General features: G+C 38.8%; 1 protein-coding gene across 1 annotated transcript in view; it reads left to right on the forward strand.

Moving 5' to 3' along the window:
* adamts3 (ADAM metallopeptidase with thrombospondin type 1 motif, 3) overlaps window positions 1-25663 on the forward strand; it is a 172672-nt gene extending 147009 nt beyond the window's left edge. Inside the window, exons 17-22 of the mRNA XM_042488052.1 lie at window positions 578-741; window positions 6219-6375; window positions 8034-8166; window positions 17389-17596; window positions 19571-19688; window positions 23814-25663. Coding sequence (XP_042343986.1) covers window positions 578-741; window positions 6219-6375; window positions 8034-8166; window positions 17389-17596; window positions 19571-19688; window positions 23814-24298 — 1265 coding nt within the window. The 3' untranslated portion in view covers window positions 24299-25663. The remainder of the gene's footprint in view (window positions 1-577; window positions 742-6218; window positions 6376-8033; window positions 8167-17388; window positions 17597-19570; window positions 19689-23813) is intronic.
* Window positions 25664-27416: the final 1753 nt, after the last annotated feature.

The raw sequence follows: 27416 nt of genomic DNA on the forward strand, positions 1-27416 counted from the left end.
AATATTTATTTATTGCTTGATCCAGATTTTGTGTCAGCATGGTAATTGTATTCTCTAAAAAGTATAGTAATTATAAAGTAAAATAAAAACATAAAATGCTTAATTCAGGGAGCCAAGTTTGAGTTGAGTGGTTTCCTCTTGAATTAACCTGCGAGGCATCAAATGAGAAAGTTTATTTTTATTCCTAGAAGACTTAATATCACTCAGCATAATGCAGACGTAAGTGTTTGACTTGAGCACCAGAGACATGCGAGTCATTTTAGCGTCTTTTCATTGTAACTCATTTGCATTTAAATGTATCAGATGTATTTAAGTAGCTGGCAAACATACTCATTTCCATCTCAACCTGTCACCTCTGAGAAGTTTTACCGCATCAGCTTGTTTTTTTTTATAAATTACAGCATGAATCAGACATCATAATGTTTGAGGCATAATTAAGTGCTGGAGGTTAGACAGATTCCATGAGTCAACCTTTTCAGACACAATTTGAGTTTTTTTTTAATCTCAGTGTAATAATTCTGTAATAACTCAAAGCCATTTCTCTGTCTTTGCCTCATAACCAAATGACTGATTACAGCAATCAAGAACCAGGCGACAGGGCATTACATTCTCAACGGGAAAGGAGAGGAGGTCAAGTCCAGAAGCTTCATCGACTTGGGCGTGGAGTGGCACTACATTATCGAGGACGACATAGAGACGCTGCACACTGACGGACCTCTGAACGACCCCGTCGTGGTTCTGGTAATAACACCGTGTTCTGTGTCAGAGCTTATATCTCAATATCTCACTGAAAGCCAATTTGTTTAACAATGAGCACTGTAGAAAAGAAGGTCAGACATTCAGTTCAGTCCCTTAGTTTGATTAGTTTTCTGTCACAATGTGTACATTTTAGTTCATGAAACTTATTAAGAAACCAATGAGATTATAATTATAAACGTTTTTAAGCAGTGTTTTATGCATCTACGCTGACAATAGCCAAGGCCAGAGGCCCATTCATGTGAATGTAATATCTCAAGAACACCTCGAGGGAATTTCTTCAAATGTAGCGGAAACATTCACTTGGACGCAACAATGAGCTGATTAGAATTTGGTGTTCAAAGGTCAAGGTCATGGTGACCTTGCATTTGTCTCAGTCTTGTAAACACGATATCTCAAGAGCATGTTGAGGGAATTTCTTCAAATTTGACTTAAACATTCACTTGAATGCAGCAATGTCACCGTGACCTTGCATCCAACTCATTTTCATGAACGCAATATGGCTTTGAGGAAATTTCCTCACATTTGGCACAAACATCCAAGAATGTGCCGTCTCGAATCTGTTAGTCAAAGGTCAAAGGTCACAGTGACCTCATAAAACATGTTTTTGGCTGTAACTCAAGAATCCATACACTCAAATTTGACAGAATCTTCTGACAGGATAAAAAGATGAAGGTCTGACATTTTATATCCAAGAGGTCAAAAATCAACGATGACGAAAATATCCTGCAAAAACACTTTTCTGGCAATTACTCAATAACTCACAAATGGAAGGAGAGACATTTAGTCAGTTATCGAACTGGTGACACAAACTGTGGTCATCCGCCCTGAAACTGTGCTGATGGAGATCTTCAGTGCTGCCGGGGTTCAGATGTGTCTGAGCATGCAACACTTTCAGATGCTGCATCTTCTTATTAAATCCCCAACTGACAGGCAGTGAAGCGCAGCCCTCCTGCTGAGACCTGAGTGAGTTATTTTACGTTGCATGAATCAAACCTGGTATTGATCAAAGCAGAGATCACCACTGCTGCCAATGATAGAAAAGTCTTGTGATTTTATTTGAATACATCATGATTGTACCACTTTAGTTACGTGAGCATCTGATGAAACGTCTGAAACTTAATTTCACAGAGATTGCAAACTTCTATAGCTTTTCGTTTATTGAGAGACTGCTGGGAGGAGAAATGATAAGGATTTATCAGGTGAAAGTATTCAGTTGTTGGATCTTTTGAAACGCTCAGAACTTAACATCAAAGAGAGGCAGATTTTATGCAAAACCAAGGTCGTATTTACCTGTTTAACGTGGTGGTGGAGGGCTTTAAAATGGTGAGTTTTGCTGATGTTGAAAAGGATAGTGAGGGTTTTGTGGTAGAAAGAAAACAGTTTTCACCAGAAACTGCTCACAACAAGGTCTGTGGATTATCTGAGTATCCGGGTCATGATTTGTTGAAGGAGACCTGCTATTGAGTTTTTCAAATGTTTTTTTTTTTTTTTTTTTTTTTTTTTTTTTGGTGCTTTGAGCAGCACAAGCTGAGTGCCAGCCTAGTTATATTGGAGAGAAAGCAGACATCTCTACAGCCGATATCTCCAACACTCGGTAACTCACTCAGCAACTCACAGCAGAACAGTCTAGATCGATGAATAGCCCTACAGGTGAAATTAGTATTTTGGATTTTAGGATGAACAGCCCCTTTAACCCTTTGAAACCTGCAAAATTGGCTTAATTTCTTTTGAAAACATGAGAAAATGGCAGTGATTAAAAATTACCCATAAACTTGCAAGAAATAAGAAGTACAAGAAAATTAATTTAAAATCAACCAAAAAAAATGTAAAAAAAAAAACAAAAACAAAAAAAAACTCAGGAACATTTTTAAAAAACAGAAATAGACATGAAAAAAATGCTTAAAAATTTTAATAATTTAAACATTAAATTTGAACATTAAATTATGATAATTGTGAAAATAGTTCTATGGACATTTTCCCCCAGCTTTGAAAAAAATAATTCTCTAAATCAACAAATTTCTTGCAATTTGTGTGACATTTCTTGCTAGGTTGCATGTTGCCTTTTACCAGTTTGCTCGGTCGCAGAGGTTTGAATAATTGGGAAAAGTGTATGAATGCAGCACAAAAAAGGTGATGTAGATTGAGGTTTCAAAGGGTTAAGAGATGTTGTTTCACTGTCTCAAGGGCGAAGGTAAGGTCAAGCAGCATTAAAATGAAAGGTTACCCACATCATTAAGCTGCCAGTCACTTTTGACCTTTACCACAGATGTCTCAGTACAGTGCAGGAAGACAAAAGGCGTGTGAGAAAACAAAACACTCTTCTGCCGTAATATTTGTGCTTTTTATCTCATTGCTAGGGATGCACAATATTGGATATATGCACAATTTTTTTGCTGATATACGATATGTAATACATAACAACTCATTTAGCTGATAACCAATACCAACAACGATATATCCTCTTTTTCCACCTAATATTAGTGATGATTATGTCTCCTCTGTAGTGGATTAACATCATTTTATGCATACTCTCTTGGTGATGGCCCAGCAGCAGATGGAGACATGAAATACAATGCCAACAGTGTATGCAGTATTTATTCATTATGCAAAATAAGAAAAATACTTAGGGTAGGGTTCATATTTTCTACGTTCACTTCAATTACAAAAAAAAACAATTTGTGATATCAACAGAAATCAGCATGTTGTTAATTTCAAAGCCGATATCTGCCAAAACCAATGACGTGCCAATATTGACGTGCATCCCTTTTCATTGCTGTTTTCCAGAGAAGGCTCTTTCTTCACTAACAGTCTGTTAGTGAAGCCACTACATTACAGTTATATAATTGGCATACACTGTTGTTGAAAATTTTGGAAATTCATACCATAAAAATCTTTACTGGGCTCTTTCAAACAGCTTAGAAGACTACTCTACATTTCTAAACATTATTTTATGCTTTTAGTTTGTAGATAGTCCTTTTTATAAATAGATGTTATTTAGTATGAAAGGTTCCTTTTCTACATGGAGAACAAACGCTGTACAATGGCTGAGAGGACAGAAACACACAAAGATCCCTCCGAGCAAACGCTGAATAAGAATAGAAGAAATCAGCATTAGTAAAAGAAACTAGAAGCTTAGGATCAAAAAGTGTGCATATTTAAGTAAGAGCAGGTTCTTGTGTCAGTGCAAAGTGCACAATAATGTCTTTAGCGAGCTGGAATCAACAGGCAATGTTTTGCTTTAGAAAAGCTATTTTTTAAACTTTACAATAAAAACAAAGTTAGTCTATGTTCAGCACTCTTGAAATGTCAGCTACACATACTATGGACTGAAGTTTAAAGCTCTTCAATCAAACCACTGTATGCAGAAAGCCCAAAAAAAGAATCTGTCAATAAAAACGTCTCACATCTTTAACTTAAATCTGCAAAAAGTGGGAGTAAAAACAAGTGTTGCATTTAAAGTTTTGTTTAGTGTCGTGTCAAAAATGGTTGAGAGTCATTGACGCTTCTCTGGACTTAAAAATAAATTGAAAATGCAACAGTATTCTCCCCTCTCATGCAACACTGTGAGGGCATCAACTAAATGAAAGTTTAAATATTTTAACTGTTCTTCTTTTGGGACCAAAACTATTTGAAATAATACATTTGGTCTTTTGAATTATACTTTTTTTTAATCTCTGTTAAAGCAGCCATTATTGAATGAATGGAAGGAAATTGTTAATATAACAGGTGTATTTCAGACTGAGAAAAAGCACTATGACAGATAAAAATGTCACAAATTCAACATCTGAAAAGGGCTCCACTGTTCTTCAGTCACCCTGAAGAGAATAAAGGAACGTTTAACTCAGTAAAATGAAGTTGATGCCTCGAAGACCCACATTTTCACACAGAGGTCTGTTAAATCACTTTAAAATGCAGCTTCTCCCACAGCATTAAAACCAAACGCTTTAATAAATCCCCCGGTGCCGAAAGATTCCTGATACAACTATAGCCAGCGGCACCCAAAAAACAGAAAAACAGCAGTACAATCAGAATTAATTATTAAAAAATATATATTAATTGCAGCCGCATTATGTGAACTGCATTTATTCTAAACCTCACTCAGTGAAAAAAATGTGTCCTTGTTCTAGTGCGCTTCGGCAACACTAAACCCTGTTCTTGCACAAACCCGTTATTTATAAATATCACATAGAGAGAGAGACTTACACTCCAGCTGCAGCCCTGCTGTGTGGACGATAAACGGGCTGCAGCATTCACTCTGTATCACCGGTGAACAAGAAAATACTGGATGGAGCAGTGAGTGAAAACAGCCCCACCCACGTGTAAGAGTACTGTGTGCGGTGGAAACGCTAACCAGATCCAAAGTCTACCTCTTTGTAGGTTATACTTTTGGTTCCAAAGGTTCTGTACAGAAAACTTTTGGAGAAAACACGGCTTTAGTGACTTAAGTCAGAGCAGTCTTGGTGCTGTGTTTGGAGCAGAAACCAGACTGAAAAGGCTCACAGAGGTTATCAGAGATTTAAACTGAGCGGCACCAACTCCATCAAGAACTTTAGAGAAAAGGGCAGGATACTGTTGCAGTGGTCAAGCCTGGATATTACATGTGCATGGATGAAAGCAGTAGGTGACAGTGATGGTCCGAGGATGTTACGGAGGTTAAAGAGGGCTGCTTTGTGATGTGGTTAATATGAGGCAGGAAGGAGAGGCTGGGCTCAAAGAAAACTTTGTGGACTGTGGACTGAAGATTTTCCTGCATCCTGCATGTTTTAATGTCCATTTGGCGGGTGGAGAAATAACAATGAAAAAAACATTAACAATGAAATTTAAAATCACTTTGACATTAGTTTTGTATGAATAAATGTGGTATCAGTTCAACTTAAAGGCAGCTCAGGCTATTTTCGGTGCCAGCTTTGATCTCAATTCATGGCTGGAGCTCAAAGATTATACTGTGAATAATTACATTATATGTATCAAAGAATGATTTAAAAAGATTACAGTCACCATGCTGTTTTCTGATTCTTCAGCCTGCATTGGCAGTTTGAGTATTCTGTGTGCATGCATATGTGTCAATCGTTGAAATGTACCCACACTCGTCTTCAGGGTTGTCATTTTTTTGCTGCTGGAGGTTATTTTATTCTGCCAGAAGTTTTTATTTGGAGCTGAACTCTGTGATCCACTCAGCAGCAATCCTGTAAAAAGTACAGATGAGATCAGAGAGAATACTTTTCTCAGCGCCCGTGTGGGTTCAGCCTTATCTTGTGTTTGAACTCTCCTTTTGTCTGATAATTTCCAGTCCTGTCTTCAACCAATTACCCTCTTGTATTGATGCAGTGTGCTAGTTGTCACTCAGACTTGAGTTGAAATTATCGAAAAAACTCCTGCATTATCTGCCTCTCTCAAATGTATTTGCTCTAATTCGCACATTGCGTATAATGTGTTTTTTTTCCTTCTCTTTGTTGCAGATAATACCCAAAGATAATGAAACACGATCTACTTTAATGTACAAGTACATCATCCATGAAGACTCGGTGCCCGTTAACAACAACAATGTGATTCAGGAGGACACGTATGAGTGGGCTCTGAAGAGCTGGTCTCCGTGCTCCAAGCCTTGTGCGGGAGGTAATCAACACTGCATTAGAATAAAAAAATACAGAGAATTCTTTTGTCTTCAACTTATCCACTGTGATTATCTGAATATAATATACAAGGTGCTCTTGTAAATAGGCAGCCTTTTATTCATGCAGATCCTTGTTGTAGGTTGTTGTTTTTAAGCACAATTTATCACGGATCATCCTTTTTTAGTTGTTGTTACTTTTTCATTTCAAAAGCATTTAATGGTCATTATTTTACATTTGTGTCTTTTATTACATATCTGTACCATCAGATATTAAAAATTAAGAAAAAAAAACCCATAAGTGCTTTAAGGGGTGTAACAATTCAGCTATGGGATCAATGCATTGATTCAGTGATCAACGATCCAGGATTATCGACTTGGTGAAAACAGGGATCCATATCACCATCTTTCGGATGCGCCTTTATTTTGAAGTTCAGTGACACCTTCAAACAACGCTGAGCAAGCAGCCAAGAAGAAGATGACTATGATAACATTATATACTTGGGAGGTATTTTGGATTTCGTGGAAAATATAGGTCAACACACAAAGCACATGCTGCATGTAAACAACGCTGTCACAGTTAAACACTGCACCTGCTTTACGGGGCATGTCACCCCACTAACTTGCTGCAGCTGCATTAGCTGCTCGTTTTCAGCAGTAAGAAAAGTATGAATAATACACGGAAATTGTTAATATATGGGGTGAGGAAAAACCTGCCAGTGCCCAGGCTAATTTATGAATTTAAACTAAAGCTAATAATAATTGATTTGCAACAGCTGACAAGGCACCAACTCTACAGGAGTTGATACCAAAACGTGTTAGCCGATTTAAAAAAGGCATAAAAAAATAAATAAATATCAGTCTAAGAGGACGCTGTATGTAGAGAATTTTCACGGCTTCACCTCCCTGTCACACAGCACTACATTTGTCATCCACCGCTGGTCAGCTGTTTGGGTCAGCAGCTGTTTCGTGATGTGACTGAAAAGGAGCTTCACGTTGAAAACACTCTCAATACAGCGTCCACTCAGACTGATAGGCCCTTTTTAAAGTGGCAAAAATGCATTCTGATATCAACCCCTCTATCAAAGCTGAGCTGTAGGGTCTGTTTCTGCAAACTGCGAGCGTCAGCCGCCAGCTACTGTAAGTCATACACTGACTACAGAAGTATCTCATACAGCACCACCTAAAAAATCTGCCACCATCCTTTTAAAATCACACTAGAGGGGAAAAATTACTATGTAGGTATGGGAAAATATAGTTCTTATGTTGTGACTGTCAAAAAAAAAAATTAAATTTTCCAATACAGTCACTTGCATATGCATAAGAATATCTTTTTCACCTTTTGCAAGTGACTGTATTGAAATATTTAAATTTTATTGACACTCACAGCAATAACTGTACTTGTGTCAGTATTTTAAGAAGTATACATGTTTTTTCTTTATTTTTTATTATTAAACAAAAGAAGCCCAACTTCCGAAATGTTTAGTGTTGCCGCAACACAAATCAAACAAGTCTAAAATTGACAAAATTATCATTTGATTCTGAAATGGTCTGAAGAATAAGGAATACTGATTTATTTTCTTCTCAGACTTCCTTTAAGTGTTCACTGCATCTTTTATTTATGGAAAGTGTTCGTACTGAAAAGTCTTCATTTGTTTTACAGGGTTTCAGTACACCAAATATGGATGTCGAAAGAAAGGAGACACCAAGATGGTCCATCGGGGCTACTGTGACGCCAGCAAGAAGCCGAAGCCCATCCGCAGAATGTGTAACCTTCAGGACTGCACGCAGCCTCAGTGAGTACAGAGTCCACAGTCCCCTCACACGAGGAGATACTGGGCAGTTTTGGAAAGAGATGATTAGATTTGAACTGGGACTTAGCTTCAGTCTATTAAGATTAAATTGTTAATATGGCTTCCCTCAGCGTGAGCTGAATTTTAATTAGCTCCTTTGTGTGGAAATGAACTGAAAATAAGCACTTGACAACCAAAAATGTATTCCATCTTATCAAGATGTGAACCATGGTAATTTCACTTCCATCGTCTTTGTTTTTTCAGTTTTTCTAAGCACTTGAGATTTCTGCTCATAGCTTATATTTCTTGTCCTGGATTTCTTTGCTCGTTACAGATCTGTCAGCGTAGGTGACATTTTAATAGAGTGGGGAAATCCTCTATCATTGCATATCCCTTTATATCGCAACATTTGCATGCACTATGAAACAGTACAGTTCCTGGAGAATCAATTGAGAAAGTGTGACTGAATACAATAACCAGATGTAAATGCCTGTTTGGCTCATCCAGCTAATTAAATACAAAAACAAATCAAAGTTACACGTCAGATTGATGCAGAATAAAAAACATAAAAAAAGTCCTGCACAATGATTTGTAACACATCCCACAAGGTTAATATGAACCCAGTGATATGTATGGATATGTGCCACAGTATGAAAAATCATTGTCACATGCATATTGTCTTAAGGGAAACAATATGTCATTATATTACCCGTCATGACACCTAAACAGACTTTTCTTGTATTTCCAATTTTCCAACTATGGTGGAAACTTCCTGCAGTGATCACATTTGTCTGTACAGTTTGGCATTTTAACATGAGGTCTGTGGGGATTCTACAGGGACTCTGACTCTGATTACATGTTTTCACTTTTCATTTTGTAGAAAAATTTACCGATATATCAGCAACTTGACTTGAGAAAAACAGGTTGTTTCAAGCCCAAAGTTCATGAATGAGTACATCAGGGCTGCAGTGGAATCAGAATCATGTCAAGCCGAAGCTGATTTAGCTGTTCAATACAAATATTCGACAATAAGTTTTGCTTTTATTTAAATTTAAATATTTCTATCCATTTAAGGAAAAGTATTTTATCTTTTTAAAGATTTAAAGTTGGAACAGTATTAGAAGTGTGACAGCAGCGTTCATGTCATGTAGTAAACAAGCTTACTGCACTAACAACGGGTCCTAAATGTACAACAGACACTAGATAAAAAAAAAATCCAGAGACTTAAGTTTGTTTTAAGTATGAAGTGTCTGTGAGCTGTAAACTGTCTACACGTTCGCAGTTTTCTGTACCAAAGAGTAGTGTAAAAGTCAAGAGGGCTCACTCCGCTGCAAAATCTGAGACCGAGTGAAAACTGATCAATCTCTAAATGATGTCACACTATGCAGCCTTAGATCTGTGGTGCCACGAACCAGGACAGGTCCACTTTTTATCAATACATCCATCCACTGTGACCTGTTAGGAGAGCAATGAGCTGTGTCGCAAGAGATCCATCATAGCAGCATTTCCTCCCAAGTCATTTAAAAGCGAAGACAGCTGCGTTGGAAGGAGATAACGGGAGTGAAAAAACGGCCTCGCTGGGCAAAAAGGCACTCAAGCTGTTTACAGCAGCTATGCTTGAAGCAGCAGCAGGGGTGTGAAGGTAAAAAAAGAAAAATCTGAGGAAATGAATGTGCTGGCAGAGGCGATGGAGTCTTAATGCAGAGCCGTGAAAAAAAAAGGCCTAAAGGTGAAAGAAATGGATGCATAAGCTGATTTGTGGTGTAAAAACTCAAAAACTGCAGCCAAAATCATCCAAACCTCTAAGCTGCAGCATGAGGAAGCTTACTCAGGTTGTCAGCCAACTTCAAAACTCAGAGATGATGCAATGCTGAAGACCTATAGTAAGCTAATGTTTACCCGCCGCTTGATCTGCCGAGCTTTAAACCGAAAGAACGAGAGAGGCGAGATCTAAAGCTTCTGTGATCTGAAACATTCACTCTCTGCTGTTTCGGAAACTGTTTGTATTTCTCTCTCAAGGCTTGACTGACTTCTCTTTCGGATTGAGTCCATTTGAACTAGAAAAGCAAATATCTCAGAGGTCCGATGCTTTTTGCAGTCAGCCTCTGTTTGTTTTTTGACTGAACTATGTCTTGTGCATGTTAATGGTTAAATTTAACCTCCAAGGTCACAGCATGGCTCCAGAGATGTCAGAACTGATCAGTTAGTCCACTTTAGACTGAAAAATCCCAGGAACTATTACTAAGCTGGTCTGCCATGAAATTTATTCAGACATGAACTGTGCGTTCAAATACACATACTACCATACTATAATGTATGCCAGAAAAAAAATGTTTGTATGTCCAGATGCAGTACACCAAAAATACTTACTACATCCAGTTGGATTTTGCAGTATGCCATCCGGCATGCTTTTCTAGCTAAGAAACTAAAATTCCAGGTATTTCAAAGGGAGAGTTCTCCCCCAAAATCAAAATTAGATATTTTTTCCTCTTACCTGTGGCACTCTTTATCAGTCTAGATAGTTTTGGTGTGTGTTGTCGAGCGTTGGAGATATCAGCCATAGAGACGTCTGCCTTCTCTCCAGTTTAAAGGAACCGGATGGATCTCGTCTTGTGGGGCACAAGGCGCCCAAAAAATGCATTTGAAAACTTCAACAGCAATGTCTCCTTCCAGAAATCACAACCCGATTACTGAAGATTAATTTCTTTCTACCAAACTACACCCGCCGACTGTATCACCACACACAAGGAAGCGTGCATCCGCTCATGGACTAGACGGTTGTGCTCATGACAGCGAGAGATGTAAACATTCATGCCATTCTCCTCAGCTGATCTGTGACAATAGCTCGCTCAGATCAGAGCAGAATGGGTCACTCACTAATCAGGCGATCAGCGATTTGATCCCCAGCTCCTCCGGTCTGCACGTCGGAGTATCCTCAGTCATAATTGTATGTCAGCATCGGCCACCAGTGTGTGAATAGGTGAATGTGACATGTAGTGTTAAAGCACTGTGAGTGTTTGGAGAACTAGAAAGGCGCCATACAGGAACAGGTCCATTCATCATTAACCATACGGTGGATACGTTAGGATATGATTGGTGAGTGCAGTTTGGTTGAAAAAAAGTAGTTTCTAACTGAAACTGCTCACAGTAAGGTCTTTGGATCATCTGGGTCATGATTTCTAGAAACTTGATGAGTTAAAATTATAAATAAATTTATTTGTGGCCCAAACAAACAAAAATAAAGTTGCTTTAAAAGGGTCAATTCACCCAGATCACAAAATACATATCTTCTACTGAGAATATTGATACAATACATCATGTGTTGCTCTCAAAACAACCAAATTTTGGAACTAGACATAATTTGTAATTTATCTTTCCAGAAAAAACAAAAAAATAAATACTTACTTTCATAAGTAGAAAAGTTGGAATACTGCCCACCAGTTTCAGTGACATCAGTACATCACAGCAACTACATGAATAGATCAATATAATATTCAGGACTAGATAACACTCGAGGTAAATTGGAATCTATACAGTATCTGTAATTTAAAATTCTATCTTGTGGTGGATTTTGATGTGTGTTGAAATAATCTTATGGGTCATTTTGATTATTCTCCCCTATCTACGCATCCTGTGTTGAATATTAATGCTCTTCTACTCATGCACACATACACACACACACACACACACACATACACACACACACAGTCCCTCTGGAAAGACAGAAGATTTCTTATGACATGTTAATATACGTGAATATTAATGGTAATTTCTTGATTAACTGTAAGAGGGTTTAATCATGGGTGAAATGAATTTCATTTAGACTCTTATATACTTCACTTTTAAGTAAAGTTTTTTCAGTCAGTGAGCATGACAGCTTTCTGCATTGAGGAGCCTTTTAGCATTTTACATTTAGTATGTGGAGGAAGTGTTAGCAGAGTTGTGGCTTTGCTGATGGATGAGTCTCAACCTCTCAGAGAAGACTGGAAAGAGTCTGAATTCAGAGCGCTGAGCCTTTGTGGTTAGCACATAGACTGTAGAAATAATCGACGTAGCTTCGGTGATGTCACTCGGTTTGTGGACTCCTGTTTTGAAACCTTGAGAGTAGCTGTCATCGTCTTGGGTTTCTTTGGAGCCAGAAGTGGGGTCGGTAGAAACCTCAGGAAGAGCGGCTGTGGAGGGATCCCTCTTCCAGGACAGACAGATGTGCAATAGATGTTGTAAATAACAATTAATTTAAAGAAATGACAAAAAGGAAAGAGAAATAAAGAGAGGGAGAGGGGGAGAGATGCACAGCAATAATAGTAATACAAATAAAAATAAGAACTTATAATAAAATTCCTATCCTGCACAGTTGGCATGAATGTTAAAATTAGCTATAGAGAACAAAACTGGGTTTTTTTTAAATATAATTTTTAGGGCTTTTTGCCTTTATTTGATAGGACAGATATTAGCATGAAAGGGGGAGAGAGAGGGGATGACATGCAGCGAAGGGCTGAGGTCAGAACTGAGCCCGCAGCCGCTGCGAGGAGCAAAACCATTTTTGTATCAGGCTGTAAAGATGTGTATGTAAAGTTGGGTATTTAACATCAGGGTCTATGGGGATTGATCTGTGTCTGGAGAATGGTTGCAGCTATACGCCAGTTTTGAATTATATCATGATATGACAGCAAATGCCTATATACCGTGTATATCGTGGGTTTTTAAAGTGGCTAAAACACATTTTGATATCAGCTCCTCCTGAGCTGTGGAGCGCCGCCTCATCTGTTTCTGCAAACCGGGAGCACGCCGACCGCCAGCTACTGTATGTAACACACTGACTATGGATAAGTATCTCATACAGCCCCACTTCAGAAACCCGAAACTATCCCTTTAATAACTCTATTATTGCCTTCTCCATCCTCTCTTTCTAACCTAAGCCAAGTGATTTCTTCATGTTCGCACTTCAGGTCAGGAAAAACCTGCTGTTTTTTGGTCCCATCGGGGAACCAGTTTTAGGGTTCCAAACCAATTCATTTTTGGTTGAAATGCTCCAAAAGGGTCAAAATGAGGTGCAGAAACAGGAACAGAAGCTGTTCTCTGTTGGCAGAGAAGGGCATGGGAAGTTCTGACAGAGTTATTCAGAGTGCTCAGGTTTAATGGTTAGTAAACATTTCACTGCTGCACCTTAGCTGTCTTTAAGTAATTACTATCCAAAAACTACAAATGGTGTTCTCAAAGCCATCCAGGCCTGCCGTTTCGTTCCAAACTCGATTCTTTACTGACCTTTAAAGAAGCCTGAAATGAGTCATTTTACATAGCGCCTTCCTTTTCCCCTCCATTCAAAAATCTCATGTTATTCACCATCTCAGTGGGAGCTTTTTTTCTTTCATAAGGCTGAAAATGCTTTCAGAAACCATTAAAGTAGATTTAACAAAAGTGAAAGAAAAAAGAACTGGAGCCTAAGAGAACCTCAGAGTGAATGTCGGTGTTTCTTATACGTACATTCAATTTGATTTCTAAAATCTTTACCAAAGCCATCCAAACTCTCACTAAGTTAAAAGTGGAAGCATGTAAACAGTTTTTAGTGTTTTTTCTGCTGTTGGGTCCACTAAATCTAAAAAACGGCATGTTGAGGATCCAGGTAGAAATGTGCATGGTGTGTGTCTCAGTCTGGATTCGAGGGTCTGATGTTTGGTGGAATAGATTTTCTTACACTGTCATGGTTTTACAGAGTCAGACGGACCAGAGGCCTGTTATTACACGGTGAGATGACTGGGTTATTGAGACCCTGGGGCATCACACACATTACTCACCTAAAACAGTAGTGGATCTAAACTAAACTGTAAACGTATCAGAGGTAGATCAAAGTAAATTGATTTGAAGGCAGGTTTATGTTCCCATGCAGCAATTTGTCAAGCATGAATGCTGAACATTTGGTGGTTCCAGCTTATCAAGTGTAAGAATTTGCTGCTTTTCTGACTCACTGAATATATTTTGGGCTTTTACACAAATGAAGACAGTAACTTGCATCAACTTGGGCTCTAGAAAATTGTGATTGGCATTTTAAAGACCTAAAAAAAACGAAACAATTGATGTGAAAATAATCACTAGTTGCAGCTCTGCTGTTCAGCATATACGTAAGCCCTTTTACACAGAGATCACACTAAAGGGCCATTATGAAGTCCCTTATTTATGCTGCTTTTGCATTTTTACTACGGGTTGACAGAATATCTTCCTGGGCAATTATTGGAGCCAATATTTGGCATTTTACTAATTATTTGTATCTGCATTTATTTTTTTTTAATGATCGGCGAAAAAAATAATTAATTAAAATGTGCAAAAAAAGTGTCAGCATGGGAGGAACTTTAAATTTGTAAAACCCCACAGTGCTATTTATTCATTTTTTATTTAAATTTTCACTTGACTTAATAACAAAAAAGTTGCTGGGAAATTATTGTATATGATGTAGTTTTGTTTTGATGACACATTTGCTAAAGGCATTTAAACAAAGTTTTGTGTTGGAGTTTGTTATATTCCAAATTCCAAATATTGAAAGAAAGATTTTAATTTTTATTGAAAATGCATATAAGTTCCAAATATGGAAAACCAATATCAATCGACCTCTAATTTTCACACAGAATCAAATGACTGCTACATCATGCCTCTTCCGTGTGTGATTTTAGACAGCATGCTGGTATTGCAGAAGCAAAAGCAGCGTGATGGGCGTGACGTTAAACATACACAGTGCTTTATGAACAATAACAAAGGCACAACATGGCAATAAAAATCATTTACCATTTCTGTTATATGGCGGCTGATCTCATCCTCTGCTTGGAGGTCAAGGAGCTCCCGAATCATATGGTCTTGCAAATTTTGCAGACATTTCTGGACACTGCGTCTACCTTGAGTTAGCTGCTAATGGCTGCTAGCGCCTGCAGTGGGTCGCACATATCACCCCTCCTGCGCACGATCCCATCCTGCTGGCTGTCTCTTTTAGACAGCTGTTACTACCTCTGTTGCCAGCTCAAAGGTGAGACAACTGTCTCCTCGTGCCAAGATTGTACCTTTTATAGAGAATGAGAGGCATCATAATGTCACCAATGCCTGCCTTGTAGTGTAAAAGGGGCTATAGATAAAAGTTTACTAGACTTTAAAAATCTTGAGAATCGTTCTGCACACTAAAGGACAATTTTTGTCCAAGACCATTGTCATTTCAATGTGAGGATGCACAAACTGCACACCCGTACTGACACGATTGCACAGTTGGATGCAGATTGGTGAGAATGACCACAAATACTCATCACCAAGGTAGTGCAACCACAAAAGCATGTTGCTTTTGGCTGTATGTTTAAAAAAATGTGATAGTGGCATAACAAGTTGAAGACTTGCCCAAACTCGATGCCCAGCATTTGTTAGCTATGAATCTTTTCTCACCATATTTCGACAAAGTATCTCAGACAGGCACACTGGGGTTAAAGCCATATAGTCTGCACTAAGTTAAGCAGGAAAAGTATAGCCGTGGGAGATAGAAATGTCATTAGTTTTGTAGATATTTGGTCATAAATCAAAGTATCTGATAATTTCATGCTTTGGCTGGATGTTTAAGGAAAAGTTTTTACAGTTCATCCTGAGGGCGACATGATTGTCTGAGGAACATTTATGGCAATCCATCTGATAGACATTTCACTCAGAGCCACAGAAGTCAGCCTCGTGGTGGAGGTAGAGGAAACAGTCAGGGACTCATTTAAGTCAGTAGGATTTATCGACTGATTAATGTCTAGACTACAATTGTGTCTTTATGCCAAGTTTTGCCCCAGTTGAAGCCACAACTCATCTCCATCTGTCCTTGAGGTTTTCTTTATCGATGTGATTCAACAGTCATTATTGTCACAGTAGTCTGTACACCTCTCAGAAGAAATTTTCATACAAATAGATATGATCTGCTGCTGCTGAGACATCAGAGAAAAACAGTGAAATACAATGTGAATCAATATGAGAGCGGCACACTGGCATCTGTCCCTGCAGTCAGGTGTACCAGACAAAGGCTGAACAACAACAATTATCAAACTGTCACCCGCAGTATCACAGTATATTTGCTGTGAGAGAAAGTACTGCAGACTGCAGGCTGGTGGATGATATCAAGAGTGTTTATTGAAGACATTTAAATGCTTTCATGCAGCACTGAGTGGAAATATCTTCCCTGCTGCAGGGACTTTGGGAGAGATCAGATAGGGTAGAAATTAAGAGTGTTTTATGAAATTGTTTTTGGAAGCCACACATTGATATTTTTATGTCAATATTGCATTTGCATTTGTTTGTTTATTGAATTATAAAATTGAGGACTCAACACAAAGAGAGGCTATATTCATTCTTTTTGATTGAAGATGTTATTCACACAAATTGACTAACTGAGCTCTCCTAAAAACAGCTGATTGCAAACTATGTTTGGGGGCTCATTCATTCTAAATGACGCTTTAATTAGATCTGAACTGTTTGTTCTGTTTGTTTGCAGTTAAGAGCATTCAACAAATAAACACATAAGGACGCTTGCGAATATATCTTTCAGTTACTTACTAATGACTCTGTTTTTTTTATGCCTCCATGCCTGCGATAGCTGAGGCCAGAGGCATTATGCTTTTGGGTTGTTTGTCCCCACATCTGTCCGCCCGTTCTCATGAATGCGATATCTGAAGAACACCTTGAGGACATTTCTTAAATTTGGCTCAAATATTCAAGTGGATTCAGGGATGAGAAAATGATCTGAAAATTAGATGGGGAAAACAAAAAAGAAAAGAATGAACAAAACAAACAAAAAAAACTGAAAAAAGAAGAATTCAATTAAATTTTCTTTTGTTTTTTTGTAGCACTTTCTTGAGGTCATTAATTTACTGTTTTTTTGTTTGTTTTATTTTATTTAAGTTTTGTTTTGTTTTTTGCTTATTTTAAGGTAAATTTCTTGTAATTAAAAAAAATAATTTCCAGCTAATTTTTGTTTAGTCTCTCCTCATCCTTTTTTCCTTGATTTAAAAAAAAAAGCCAAATTGCTCAGGTTTTAAGCAGTTAAACATTGATCTATCTGTATTATTAAATGATGTAATATATAACGATATTTCAGTCAGTCAGAATACTTTTACTTTAGTAGATTTTGAATGTAAGATTTGCTATTCTTCTTAAATGTGTACCTTTTTGTGATGACGTAATCAGCTAACCCGCTCAATTATTTCCTCACTTTGGTTCATCCAGATGGATCTCAGATGAATGGGAGCATTGCACCAAAACCTGCGGCAGTCTGGGCTTCCAGATCCGGACCGTTCGCTGCGTGCAGTTTCTCCATGAGGGCACCAACCGCTCCGTCCACAGCAAGTACTGCAGCGGAGAGAAACCGGAGAGCCGCAGGCCCTGCAACAGAGTCTCGTGTCCTGCCCAGTGGAGGACCGGAGCCTGGTCAGAGGTTCAGTATCCACGTGATCTATTTGAAAGAGAGCTTTTCCTTTGACTCTAACATGAAAGGGCTCCACTTTGTGCAGCTGATAGCATTTCTATAGGTTAAAGTCTTATTTTCTGAAGTCTGGAAGTGGATCATTTAGCCACAGATCCATCGCGTTGATTTTATTTGAATGTCGTCTTGTGTCCAATTAACTAATGTCAGCTCGCTCGTCGCCAGCTCGACGCAGCAGCAGCTTTAATGTGCATGACATGACCTTGATTTCTTCGTTTCAAAAAGATAAAAATAAAATATGAGACATCTAATATTCAATTTAGAGCAGTGTCACATCTCATCTGACAACATGCCAGTTTAATTTCTTCCATTTCACCAAATGAGACCTTTGAAACCATGAAAAGAGCCAATAAAGCAGACATCCTGCTGAGCGGCAGGGAGCAGAGAGCTAATAGGACACAATGCTTCATGCTGATTTGTCTGAGTTGGATCCAAACTTTCTGATTACATGTTTCATCTCCATATTGAAATGTAGCTCATTATATGCGTGTTTTTATGCATATTTAAGCACTCAGTGGTTTGACGGTAAATATTCCAATGTTCGCCTTGTTTACTGCGATCAGCCTTTAGCAAACAAGATGGCACTCAGCGATGGCTGTGGCTGATTTTTTTTCTGTTGTGTCGCATCAGTTTAGGGCAGGGTTAAAAGCAGGGTTCAATACTAACAGCTTCACCCTGAAATTAGCGAGCAGGTTCAAGAAGAAAACAATGACTGTTTGGCACAAGGGCTCTTCGATCTCACTGGGCGGGTTTACATTAACCCTCAAAATGCACAAATTGAAACTGTGAATATAAAATACACCTTATGGAAGCACATCAATTTAGAAAAATATACCATTTATCGCATAAAGTTTTTACACTCGCATGAAGGGGTATTTCAGGCGATTCATAAGCCATATTTCACAAAACTGTGATGGAAACACATTTTTCGCTTTTCTAGGTCACATGATGCTATGACTATGCGCTTGTCGTTAGGAACTGGCTCCCTCATGATGTAGTAGGCACCACAGGAGCTGTTATTGCATCGTATAACTCTTCAAAAGTTGAGTGGATCATTCGGAAGCTTTTAATCCACAATTCCTCTGTGAAATCATGGACTATCCGCTCATAGAAATCCCTCATACGTGGCCGTTCCGACATATAAGGGGCTTTCCTTTCCATTATCGCTCATATAGCACGCTGTGACACCTTTGATTGGAAATAATGACGGCTAGTGAGGTGGCTTCAATAGAACTAAACCTGCTAATGTTTTGAACATCCATCGCCATGCTTCTGTGAGTCGCATAACAACACTCAGTGGACGGTCATCTCGCAATTATGTTTTATTGATATTTTGTAAATATTGCTTAAGTCCTACGCAGGTCTGTAATGGAAACCTACCTACAGCTGTCTGATGATATGGCTAGTTAGCAGCAGATGTTGCCCCCCACCATTATTTAAAAAGTTTTCTTCCACAGAAAAATATTTGGTTTGATATTGGCTATCTAGTTTGTTCTGAATCTGAAAAACTAGTGAAATAGTAAGTTAAAGAAATCAAGTTTAGATGCCACCTCTTCGACAAACTTTTTAGCCAAGTTCATAAAATCCGTCCAGTCACTTTAAAGCTGCTGTGTGAAAAACATCTGCTGCAAAGTTAAAACCAGCAAAGTAAGCTTCCTGTTATCCAGGACTCAAAAGTTTTTGTGCTAAGTTAGACACAGATTTCCCTGTGAGAAATCTGCTCTAAGCACAGATAAAGAAAAGGCTTTATGGTGATATTTTTGCCAGGTCAACTGAACAGAGAGACCTTGCGTTTTTAGGTGGAGATTGAACTTAAAGTCTGCTTGTTATTCTGACATTTCCTGCTGCTTGTGTGACCTGCCTCCACTTCAAAATCTGTGTTCTCTTACTGCATGAGAGTGAGTCTCTGCGTGCTCTCCTCCACAGTGCTCTGTGACCTGTGGAGAGGGGATGGAGAGGCGTCTGGTCACTTGCCGAATCGGAGATCAATGTAGTGGAGAAAAACCTGAAAATGTGAGGCCGTGCAGACCAGGACCCTGTCACGGTAAGCATGTCAGTTATTAAGAGCTGAAGAAAAATGAATGCCTTTTCTCGCTGAATACTAACAACGTAGATGCATTTCTTTTCAACTTAATGGATCAACATTTCAGCACATTTTGCATTCCTGAGAATAATATCCAATAATTATGAAGAATGCCATTTGTCTCAAACAGTCCCAAATAAATCACAAAATACATAATTTGTCATTTCCAAAAGCTATTTTTGCAGGTTTCACCTCCTTCTCTGCAAATCATGAATTGTCCCGACCCTTCAGGCAGCCGTTGGTTTCCAGTCATTCAAATCTATCAGCAGACACACGAAAATTCATTTATCAGAGTTAACATCAGGTCTGCATTAACCCTTTGAAACTTGAGCACATTGGTTTGATAATAAGCAAAAAAGAAAGGTAAAAAGAAAGAAATTCCTTTTTTAAGAAAAAGTATTTTCAGGTCTTTTTCTTGTCACCTTTTACTTACTTGCAATTTGTGACACATTTCTTGTCAAACTGCTCACTACCTTTTGCCCCCATGCTTATCAAACGAGTTTGCTCAGGTTTCAAAGGGTCAAGCGGCTGAAAGCAGCACAAGAAAACAGATGTGGATCCAGGTTTTAAAGGATTAACTGATTTCAGAGTTAAGTTATTGTTGAGGGGGTGAGTGCAGTTCATGCTCGGTTTTCTGAAAAAAAGTCCGCCCTTCGCCTCAAAACACTACTACATCTGAGGCTGCGTTGAATTACAGGTACTCTTATCTAACAGGTTTCAAGAGTGTGCCAATTATTTTTCATGACCCGCAGAGATGAATGGAAAGCAACTGCTGCTGCGAGGTTGGAAAAATACATTTGAAACACCACGGCAGGGTTTGTAGAGTAATCATCAGTGTAGTACATTTGTAGTGAATGGACCGAAACATAAAAAGTTTCTCTAGTAGAGGTAATTGATTTATCGATAAGGTCGATAGCATAGGGCGTCTGACAAATCATCAGCAGAACTTGGCTCCAATTACAGCCGATGGCTTTTCAGCCTCCACTGGTCACACAGAACGTACATAACTGACAACAGCTGGAGAGGGGAGGGCTGTGATAAATGATCAGGGGTTACAAATCCAAAGGAAGCAGCTACCATCTGCTGTTTGACTGTGCCCGGGCGTACTGTGCTTCATTTGAACGTGTATTTACACGAATCTTTAGCTGGACGGCAATAGTGGGTCTGGTGCTATAGCAGTTAAGAACTTAGAATATAAAGTACAACCAATCAGTTCAAAAACTTCAAGTACAAAGGTGACATGAGGCACTGGCAGAAGGTAAAATAAAGAAAAATAAAATATATGATTAAATGAATAAATGGGTGACAGACTTCTTTGAACAGCAATGACTGATGCCACTCAGATAAATAAGACTGAGTGAATATTAGCTACAGAAAGGTCTTATTTGTCACAAATTTAAGAGACTCAAAATAAAAATCTATCTCAGCTAAAAATAACTTGAATAAAGGGTTAGAGCATTTGGATCAGTGAATGTGATATTTCTCCCAAAACATAAAGACGTTAACAACAGTACATCATTTCTTGCCTTTACATTCAGAGTAACTAAGACATTTTCTCCCTTGTATACTGATCAGATGTGTAGTTTTACAGGCTATGTAATTCTCAACACAGTATGAATAACCATAGAAAGGTGAGTTAAACTGCAGTGCATTTGTGAGCAACAAACATGATGCTGCTCAGATGCGGATCATCTTGAGATTCGTAGTCTCACAGTCCATTTGTTCTGCCTGACAGCGAAAAAAAATACAGTGAAAATGGTCTTTTGATAATCATATCGAGTGTAATTACCTTTCACTACAATTTCAATGTGTACAACTGTCACAGACATGAGGAAAAATATGCACAGTATATTTCTCTTTAACTCCACCTTTTCTGTTTCGCTTTGTCATTTATCAAATCCACTATTTAATCTCAGTGTGCCAGGTGCAGATACACCTGGCTTTTAGAGGTAATTGGTGATGATACTCTGATTGGATTCATGATACATGCCAAAAACACCTGAAATTAGTTAAGGGACTAAATACAACCCCCTTACCCCTTGCGCCTTATTTTGCACCCTGATTATGTGTGAAAAGTGGGCTGGAAATGCTGTTAATGCGCCTGTGCCATACCCTTTAGAGCATCCTCTATAGATGCTCTGCATTATTCTAGTCATTTTTAAATGCTGAACTATTTCTATATTAGAGTGGAAATATGGGGATAAACTAGGATAAAGGTGCAAATATCACACTCTCTTTTCCAGAGAGTACACAAAAGGACATACTGTATTTCCAATATTGATCTGCACTATACGTGGCTCTGCAGGATATTACTTCTCAGAGCTTTAACACCAACATAGCACTCTGCTATACGTCCAATATGCGGCGAGTATTGACCAACCCACATCAATACATACAAAACAAGCAAATGTATTATAGATATTAATGTTTTCATTAAGCTTATTGATGAGATGAATTCACATAAAAACCGTTATTCGTATTTGGTTGTACATTCATACCATTTCAAATATAAAAGCAGATAGAGAGAAGCAGCTGAGACGAGGATTGAGTTGATAAAAGGCTCAAAGTCTGGACGATGTCCCAATAGTTTATACTGCAGATAGTCATTTACTTGTTAATTTTTGCTAAGTTTATATCGTGCACTTTTTGTCATAGTCAACTGTTGCTGTGTCTGAAAGTGCCCTGTTATGTTAAATTCATTAGACCACTTAATTCATTAGCCAATTTAGGGATCAGGATCTTGCCAAAGGATACTTTGATATGCAGACTTGAAGAGCCGGGGTTCAGACCCTCCTATCCTTATGTTGTCCATCCATATGTATGTCTCTCTGTCCTGCACATGCTTGTGAACATGATCTCAAGAACGCCATGAGGGTATTTCTTCAAATTTGACACACACGCTCACTTGGACTCAATGATGAACTGATTTGATTTTGGTGATCAAAGGTCAAAGGTTAAAGTCACTGTGACCTTGTCAGTCTCATCCTTGTGAACGCAGTATTTCAAGAACACCTTGAGGGAATTTCTTCGCATTTTTGACAATATTCCAGTAGACTCGAGGATTAGCTACAGTGCAACCCCCAACTAGTCTGTTAGAACTGAAGAAGCCACTTGGATGAGAGGTGAAAGATCTTCAAGAAACTCAAGTCCAGTTGCCCAAGATGTACCACCTAGAGTTACTATGACCTGGATGACCAAGAATTTTCACCAACAGCAGCCTGGATGACAGAAATGTCTTTTCACTGCACAATCAAATAGAGAAGCGCTGGGTGATATGACGAAAGGTATTATCACGATATAAAATGTTCATATTGGTTGATATCGATACTTATCTACTTACGAAATCATCATTTCTTTTAAATTTAAAGACTAGTTTTTGATAAATTGGGGATTCAACTGTTATTTATTGTCCGAACATTATGTTTGCCAAACAGCAGAACATAATCTTCCTCTGGTTAATGGCAGGTGGTAACTGGCGTTCAAGATGCATTACTGTCCCCCTCCGAGCATGTATGGGCGGTTTAACTATATGGAGGATTTATCAAAGGTACTTTATCACTATTATATTGAGATCATTATGGTTGTCGTTTTATCGCCCATTAGGAGACACAGTTAACAGGTTAGAAATCGTTTCTCTTTATCGAAGTGGTCAGAAAAGTCTGTGAGGATTCAGGAAATAACCTCAAATCCAAGACTAAACAACCTTTTTTAAACATCGGTGGTGTTTGTCTTTTCAATAAATGAATGTTTACGAACGTTGCTCAAATGTCATGTCAGTGCAAGTACACGAGCGGCACAAACTCAAAACCTGCTCACCATCAGGACGTACAGTACTCTGCAGCTGTGACACAACTTTTGTGTGAGCAGACGTGAGTAGAAGGAGCACTGTTCAGCTGAATGCCGGATGTGACTGAAAAGCACTACAGCTTTTTTGTGACTGTCAGTCTCCAATGAAAAGCAATGTGTCAGTTCTCTTTAATGCTCCCACTTCTGCTCAGCCCTTTTAATCTCTTTCCAAGGCCTTCACAGCTTTTCGGTGCTGCGTGATTCGCACTGAGCTCACTCTGCATGCTTTTTGCCTTTCAGATGAGCCGTGTAATGGAGACAAATCCATCTTCTGCCAAATGGAAGTGCTTGCGCGATACTGCTCCATACCAGGCTACAACAAACTGTGCTGCGACTCCTGCAGCAAGCGCAGCGGGGCTTTGTCTTTGTTTTCGGAGGCGGCTGAGACGGAGGAGCATGTCCGCTTCGGATCAGCCTCGCAGCTGCTTGAGACACTGACGGCCTCTGTGGCGGCCAACGGCACCCGCAGCGGCAAACAAGTCTCAGGCAAAGCGTCCACCACATTGGGCAATGCTGCGAAACAAGTCACCACCCCGGCCCCGCTGAAGAAAACCCCGTCAAAGATCACTACAGCACCACGGCGGGTCCCACGACACATGGGTATCACTGGCAGGAAGCTGCCCGCCATGGCGCCATCTCCCCTGGCGGATCCCACTGAGGGTCAAAGGTCGAGCGGCTTTACAGATAGTCGGTGGCCCACAGCGTATTCTGAAGTGGAGAGATGAAAATGACGCCCTTCCCCGTTAGGACTCTTAATGTATACCAGATAATCCAGCTTCATCCTGAGTCTTCTCACGCCAACAAACACCACAGAGAGAGAAACGGAGAGAAAGAAAAGTGCTGGTTCACTTTGTTGAGAATTTTCCCTTCCCTTTTGCCCCCTCATATTGACTTTTGATATGACATCTTCCAGGGAGCCCCCAAGAGGATCTTATTACCTAAACAGCCGTGCTGCTCTGTTTCATGCATTTCATTGAGAGGAGAAAAATATTCAATCATTTTAAGGTAAAAGGGGCACATGGTCCGAAGGGAATTTTCATCCGCGTCAAATGAAAAGCTTAATGAAACACAGCGTCTGCAGTTCATAGTGAATAATTTTAGGGATACAAAACAGCCAAAGGACAGATAAATATTCAAAGGATCCATCTATTTTACTACACCGACTCCTAACCTTAAACAGTAGATACTAAAAAGAAATGGTTTCTTAATTCCAACCAAACCTTTTAGACCCGATGGGTCTTCAAGCTTTCTCTGATGTCACCTACAGTTCAGGTGCGGGAAGGTGCCCGATTGGTCTTTTTCTCTGGTCTTGTCATATAATGAATCAGGCCCCTTGTGTTTGTGGAGCATTGCACCTGGTCCTCCGGCAAAAACTCAGCAGACTGCGAGAGAAAATTTCAACTGTTGCAGTCATTAGAGCTGATTGAATTTGTGGAAATGTATTCAGACTGCACCAGTTGAAGAGAAATGGACACAGGAATTGGTGTTGAAAGGCATTTTGCACTTGTGGCCGTGTTAAAAGAAAAACCTCAACACAGCTTGAGCTTAAATAGCTACATTTGTTGTTCTGTAGGTGAATCCCAGATGCTTTGCATTTGATTAACATTGTATATTGGCTTGTTGCAACTAGGGATGTCAGTTTGATCAGCTTGGTTTTTAATTTTGCATTTGATCGGACAACACCTGTTAACCAAAAACACATGAAATACAAGAGGCCCTTCTTTTAGTCTCGTGTTCAACTGCCTCAGTGAGCTTTAGTGCTGCATTTCAAAGTGCTATTTATTTAGTGGTGGTGAAACTTAAATTTTTTGTGTTGTTAATGTCATGGCTATTATTTTATTTTATGTTGGCTTTGCTGACAGACAGCTGGCCAACTGTGTTAACATGCAGAAACATGCACACTGTTCAACCTCCGGTCTTCACTGGTTCCTGGCAGTGTTGCCAATTTAGTGACTTTTCTGTCCCTCTTGGTGACTTCAATTCTAAAAAGTGACTAGCAATAAATTTAGCAACTTTTTCAGATCATCAGTAAAAAAAAAAAAAAGAGAGCATTATTCTGTAATATATTAACATGCAAAGTAATCGTAGTCCACGGCTGTTTTGGGGTGTCCTTCTCCCTCCTACTGTGCCGAGCAGTAGGTCAGGGTTCCTGCAGAGCCTTAAAAAGTTAAAGGCATTAAATTTTTCTTAATCTAAAAATAAGTCCTTAATTGGTCTTCAACATGCTCAGAAATTTGGGAGAAGAATTTAAAAATCTTTTCTTTTGGAATTGCATCATAATATCTTGTAATATAATTGGTAATATCTTTTTAAAAAAATATTTTTCCAAATTTGACATCAGGCAGATCAGGATCGAGGAACCAACAACACTCATATAGATTTACCACATCCAATTTAACAAAAAATTAACTTTTTTTCGAGGCAAACCAAAAGAATACTTTAATAACATTTACGTTCATTGTTGTCCACGTGTTGGTGTTGTCCACCAGTTTTAATTTTTTTCAGCCTTTGAAGTTGATCATCTTACATTTCAACTTGATCAAAAATATGGTGTTTTAAAATAAGTAAACGTTTCTGCTAAATTGTTCCTGTTAAGTTTTTAATGTCGGTTGAAGCTAGGGCTAGCTATTTTGATTGGAAAAGAGTCGGCAGCACTAGTTCCTGGGCCTTTTTGCACTTCCCAAAATGTCAACATTAACTAGCCACTGATGCTAACATTAGCTAGCTGCTTATTCCAAGATTACAACTGGTAATAATGTCTTGGACGCAGACAACGTTGCTACGAAAACATTGAGCCCATCCTCATGTCCAGCCATATTCCCACGGTGGGCAGCTTTAATTTGGAGCCATAAAAACCTTTTAGCATTGTTAATTATGTTAGTAACACTGACGCTGCCAACAGTGCTAACAGAGCTAACATTGACAACATAGTCAACAATGCTAAAGGGGTTTTATGACTCAAAATTGAGCCTCTTACTCACTGAGGCGAGCTGTGGGCACAATGTTTCCACAGCAAAGGTGGGAAGGTGATGCTAGCAGTAATAGCTGAATGAGCAGCACGTTAGCTAGCTAGCTGATACCAGACCCTGGTATCATCTGAAGACTTGTAAAATTAGCCAATCGACTGACGTGTGTAACCGGTCAAAATTCTCCGTGGTTAAATGTTGACATCCCTAGTTGCAACTAATGAGATGCCTCCTTTTCAAATCTCTAGACTGTCACCTTTTAGCTGGATGGAAGTTTTAGTTTTCTAATTTTAAGTGGAAGATGATGGACAAAAAAGACCTAAAACGGATGATCTGAAAATCCCCTTTTTACTTGAACATTACAAACTGCCATTTTCTTGCCAAAAAATGTAAACATGAAACTTGACTTATATAGGAATGAACTGTCCCAGGGCTCGAGGAGTCTGCATATACTCCTCAAGCAAAATCAAACACAGGACTTTATACAGCCACACATGGAAAGTGGCCAAACCAGTGAAAACCATTGGGGAAAATGGTTTTAGTTGTATAGATTTTTTTATAAATATATCCAGCAATGTCTGTTAAGTGGCGCTCTACAGTTTCTATGGAAATGGGTATTTATAAAGGTTCCTGTAAATACTGTACATGAAAATATCAGTATTATTTTAAGAAGCTGAGGATACTTCACAAAACATTTGAATCCATTATAATAACATATTCACAATGTTTACAGTTTCAGCAGCGGTATTAAATGGACATAAACAGTGCACTATATTACTCTGAATGCTGGTGCAAAGTTCTCTGAGGAATGGAGCATTTTGAAAAATATTCTTGTCTTTCTTGACGAGAGTTAGATGAGATTTTACCATTTTCATAT

Source organism: Plectropomus leopardus, chromosome 6 (assembly GCF_008729295.1).
Source record: "Plectropomus leopardus isolate mb chromosome 6, YSFRI_Pleo_2.0, whole genome shotgun sequence".
Taxonomy (NCBI): domain Eukaryota; kingdom Metazoa; phylum Chordata; class Actinopteri; order Perciformes; family Serranidae; genus Plectropomus; species Plectropomus leopardus.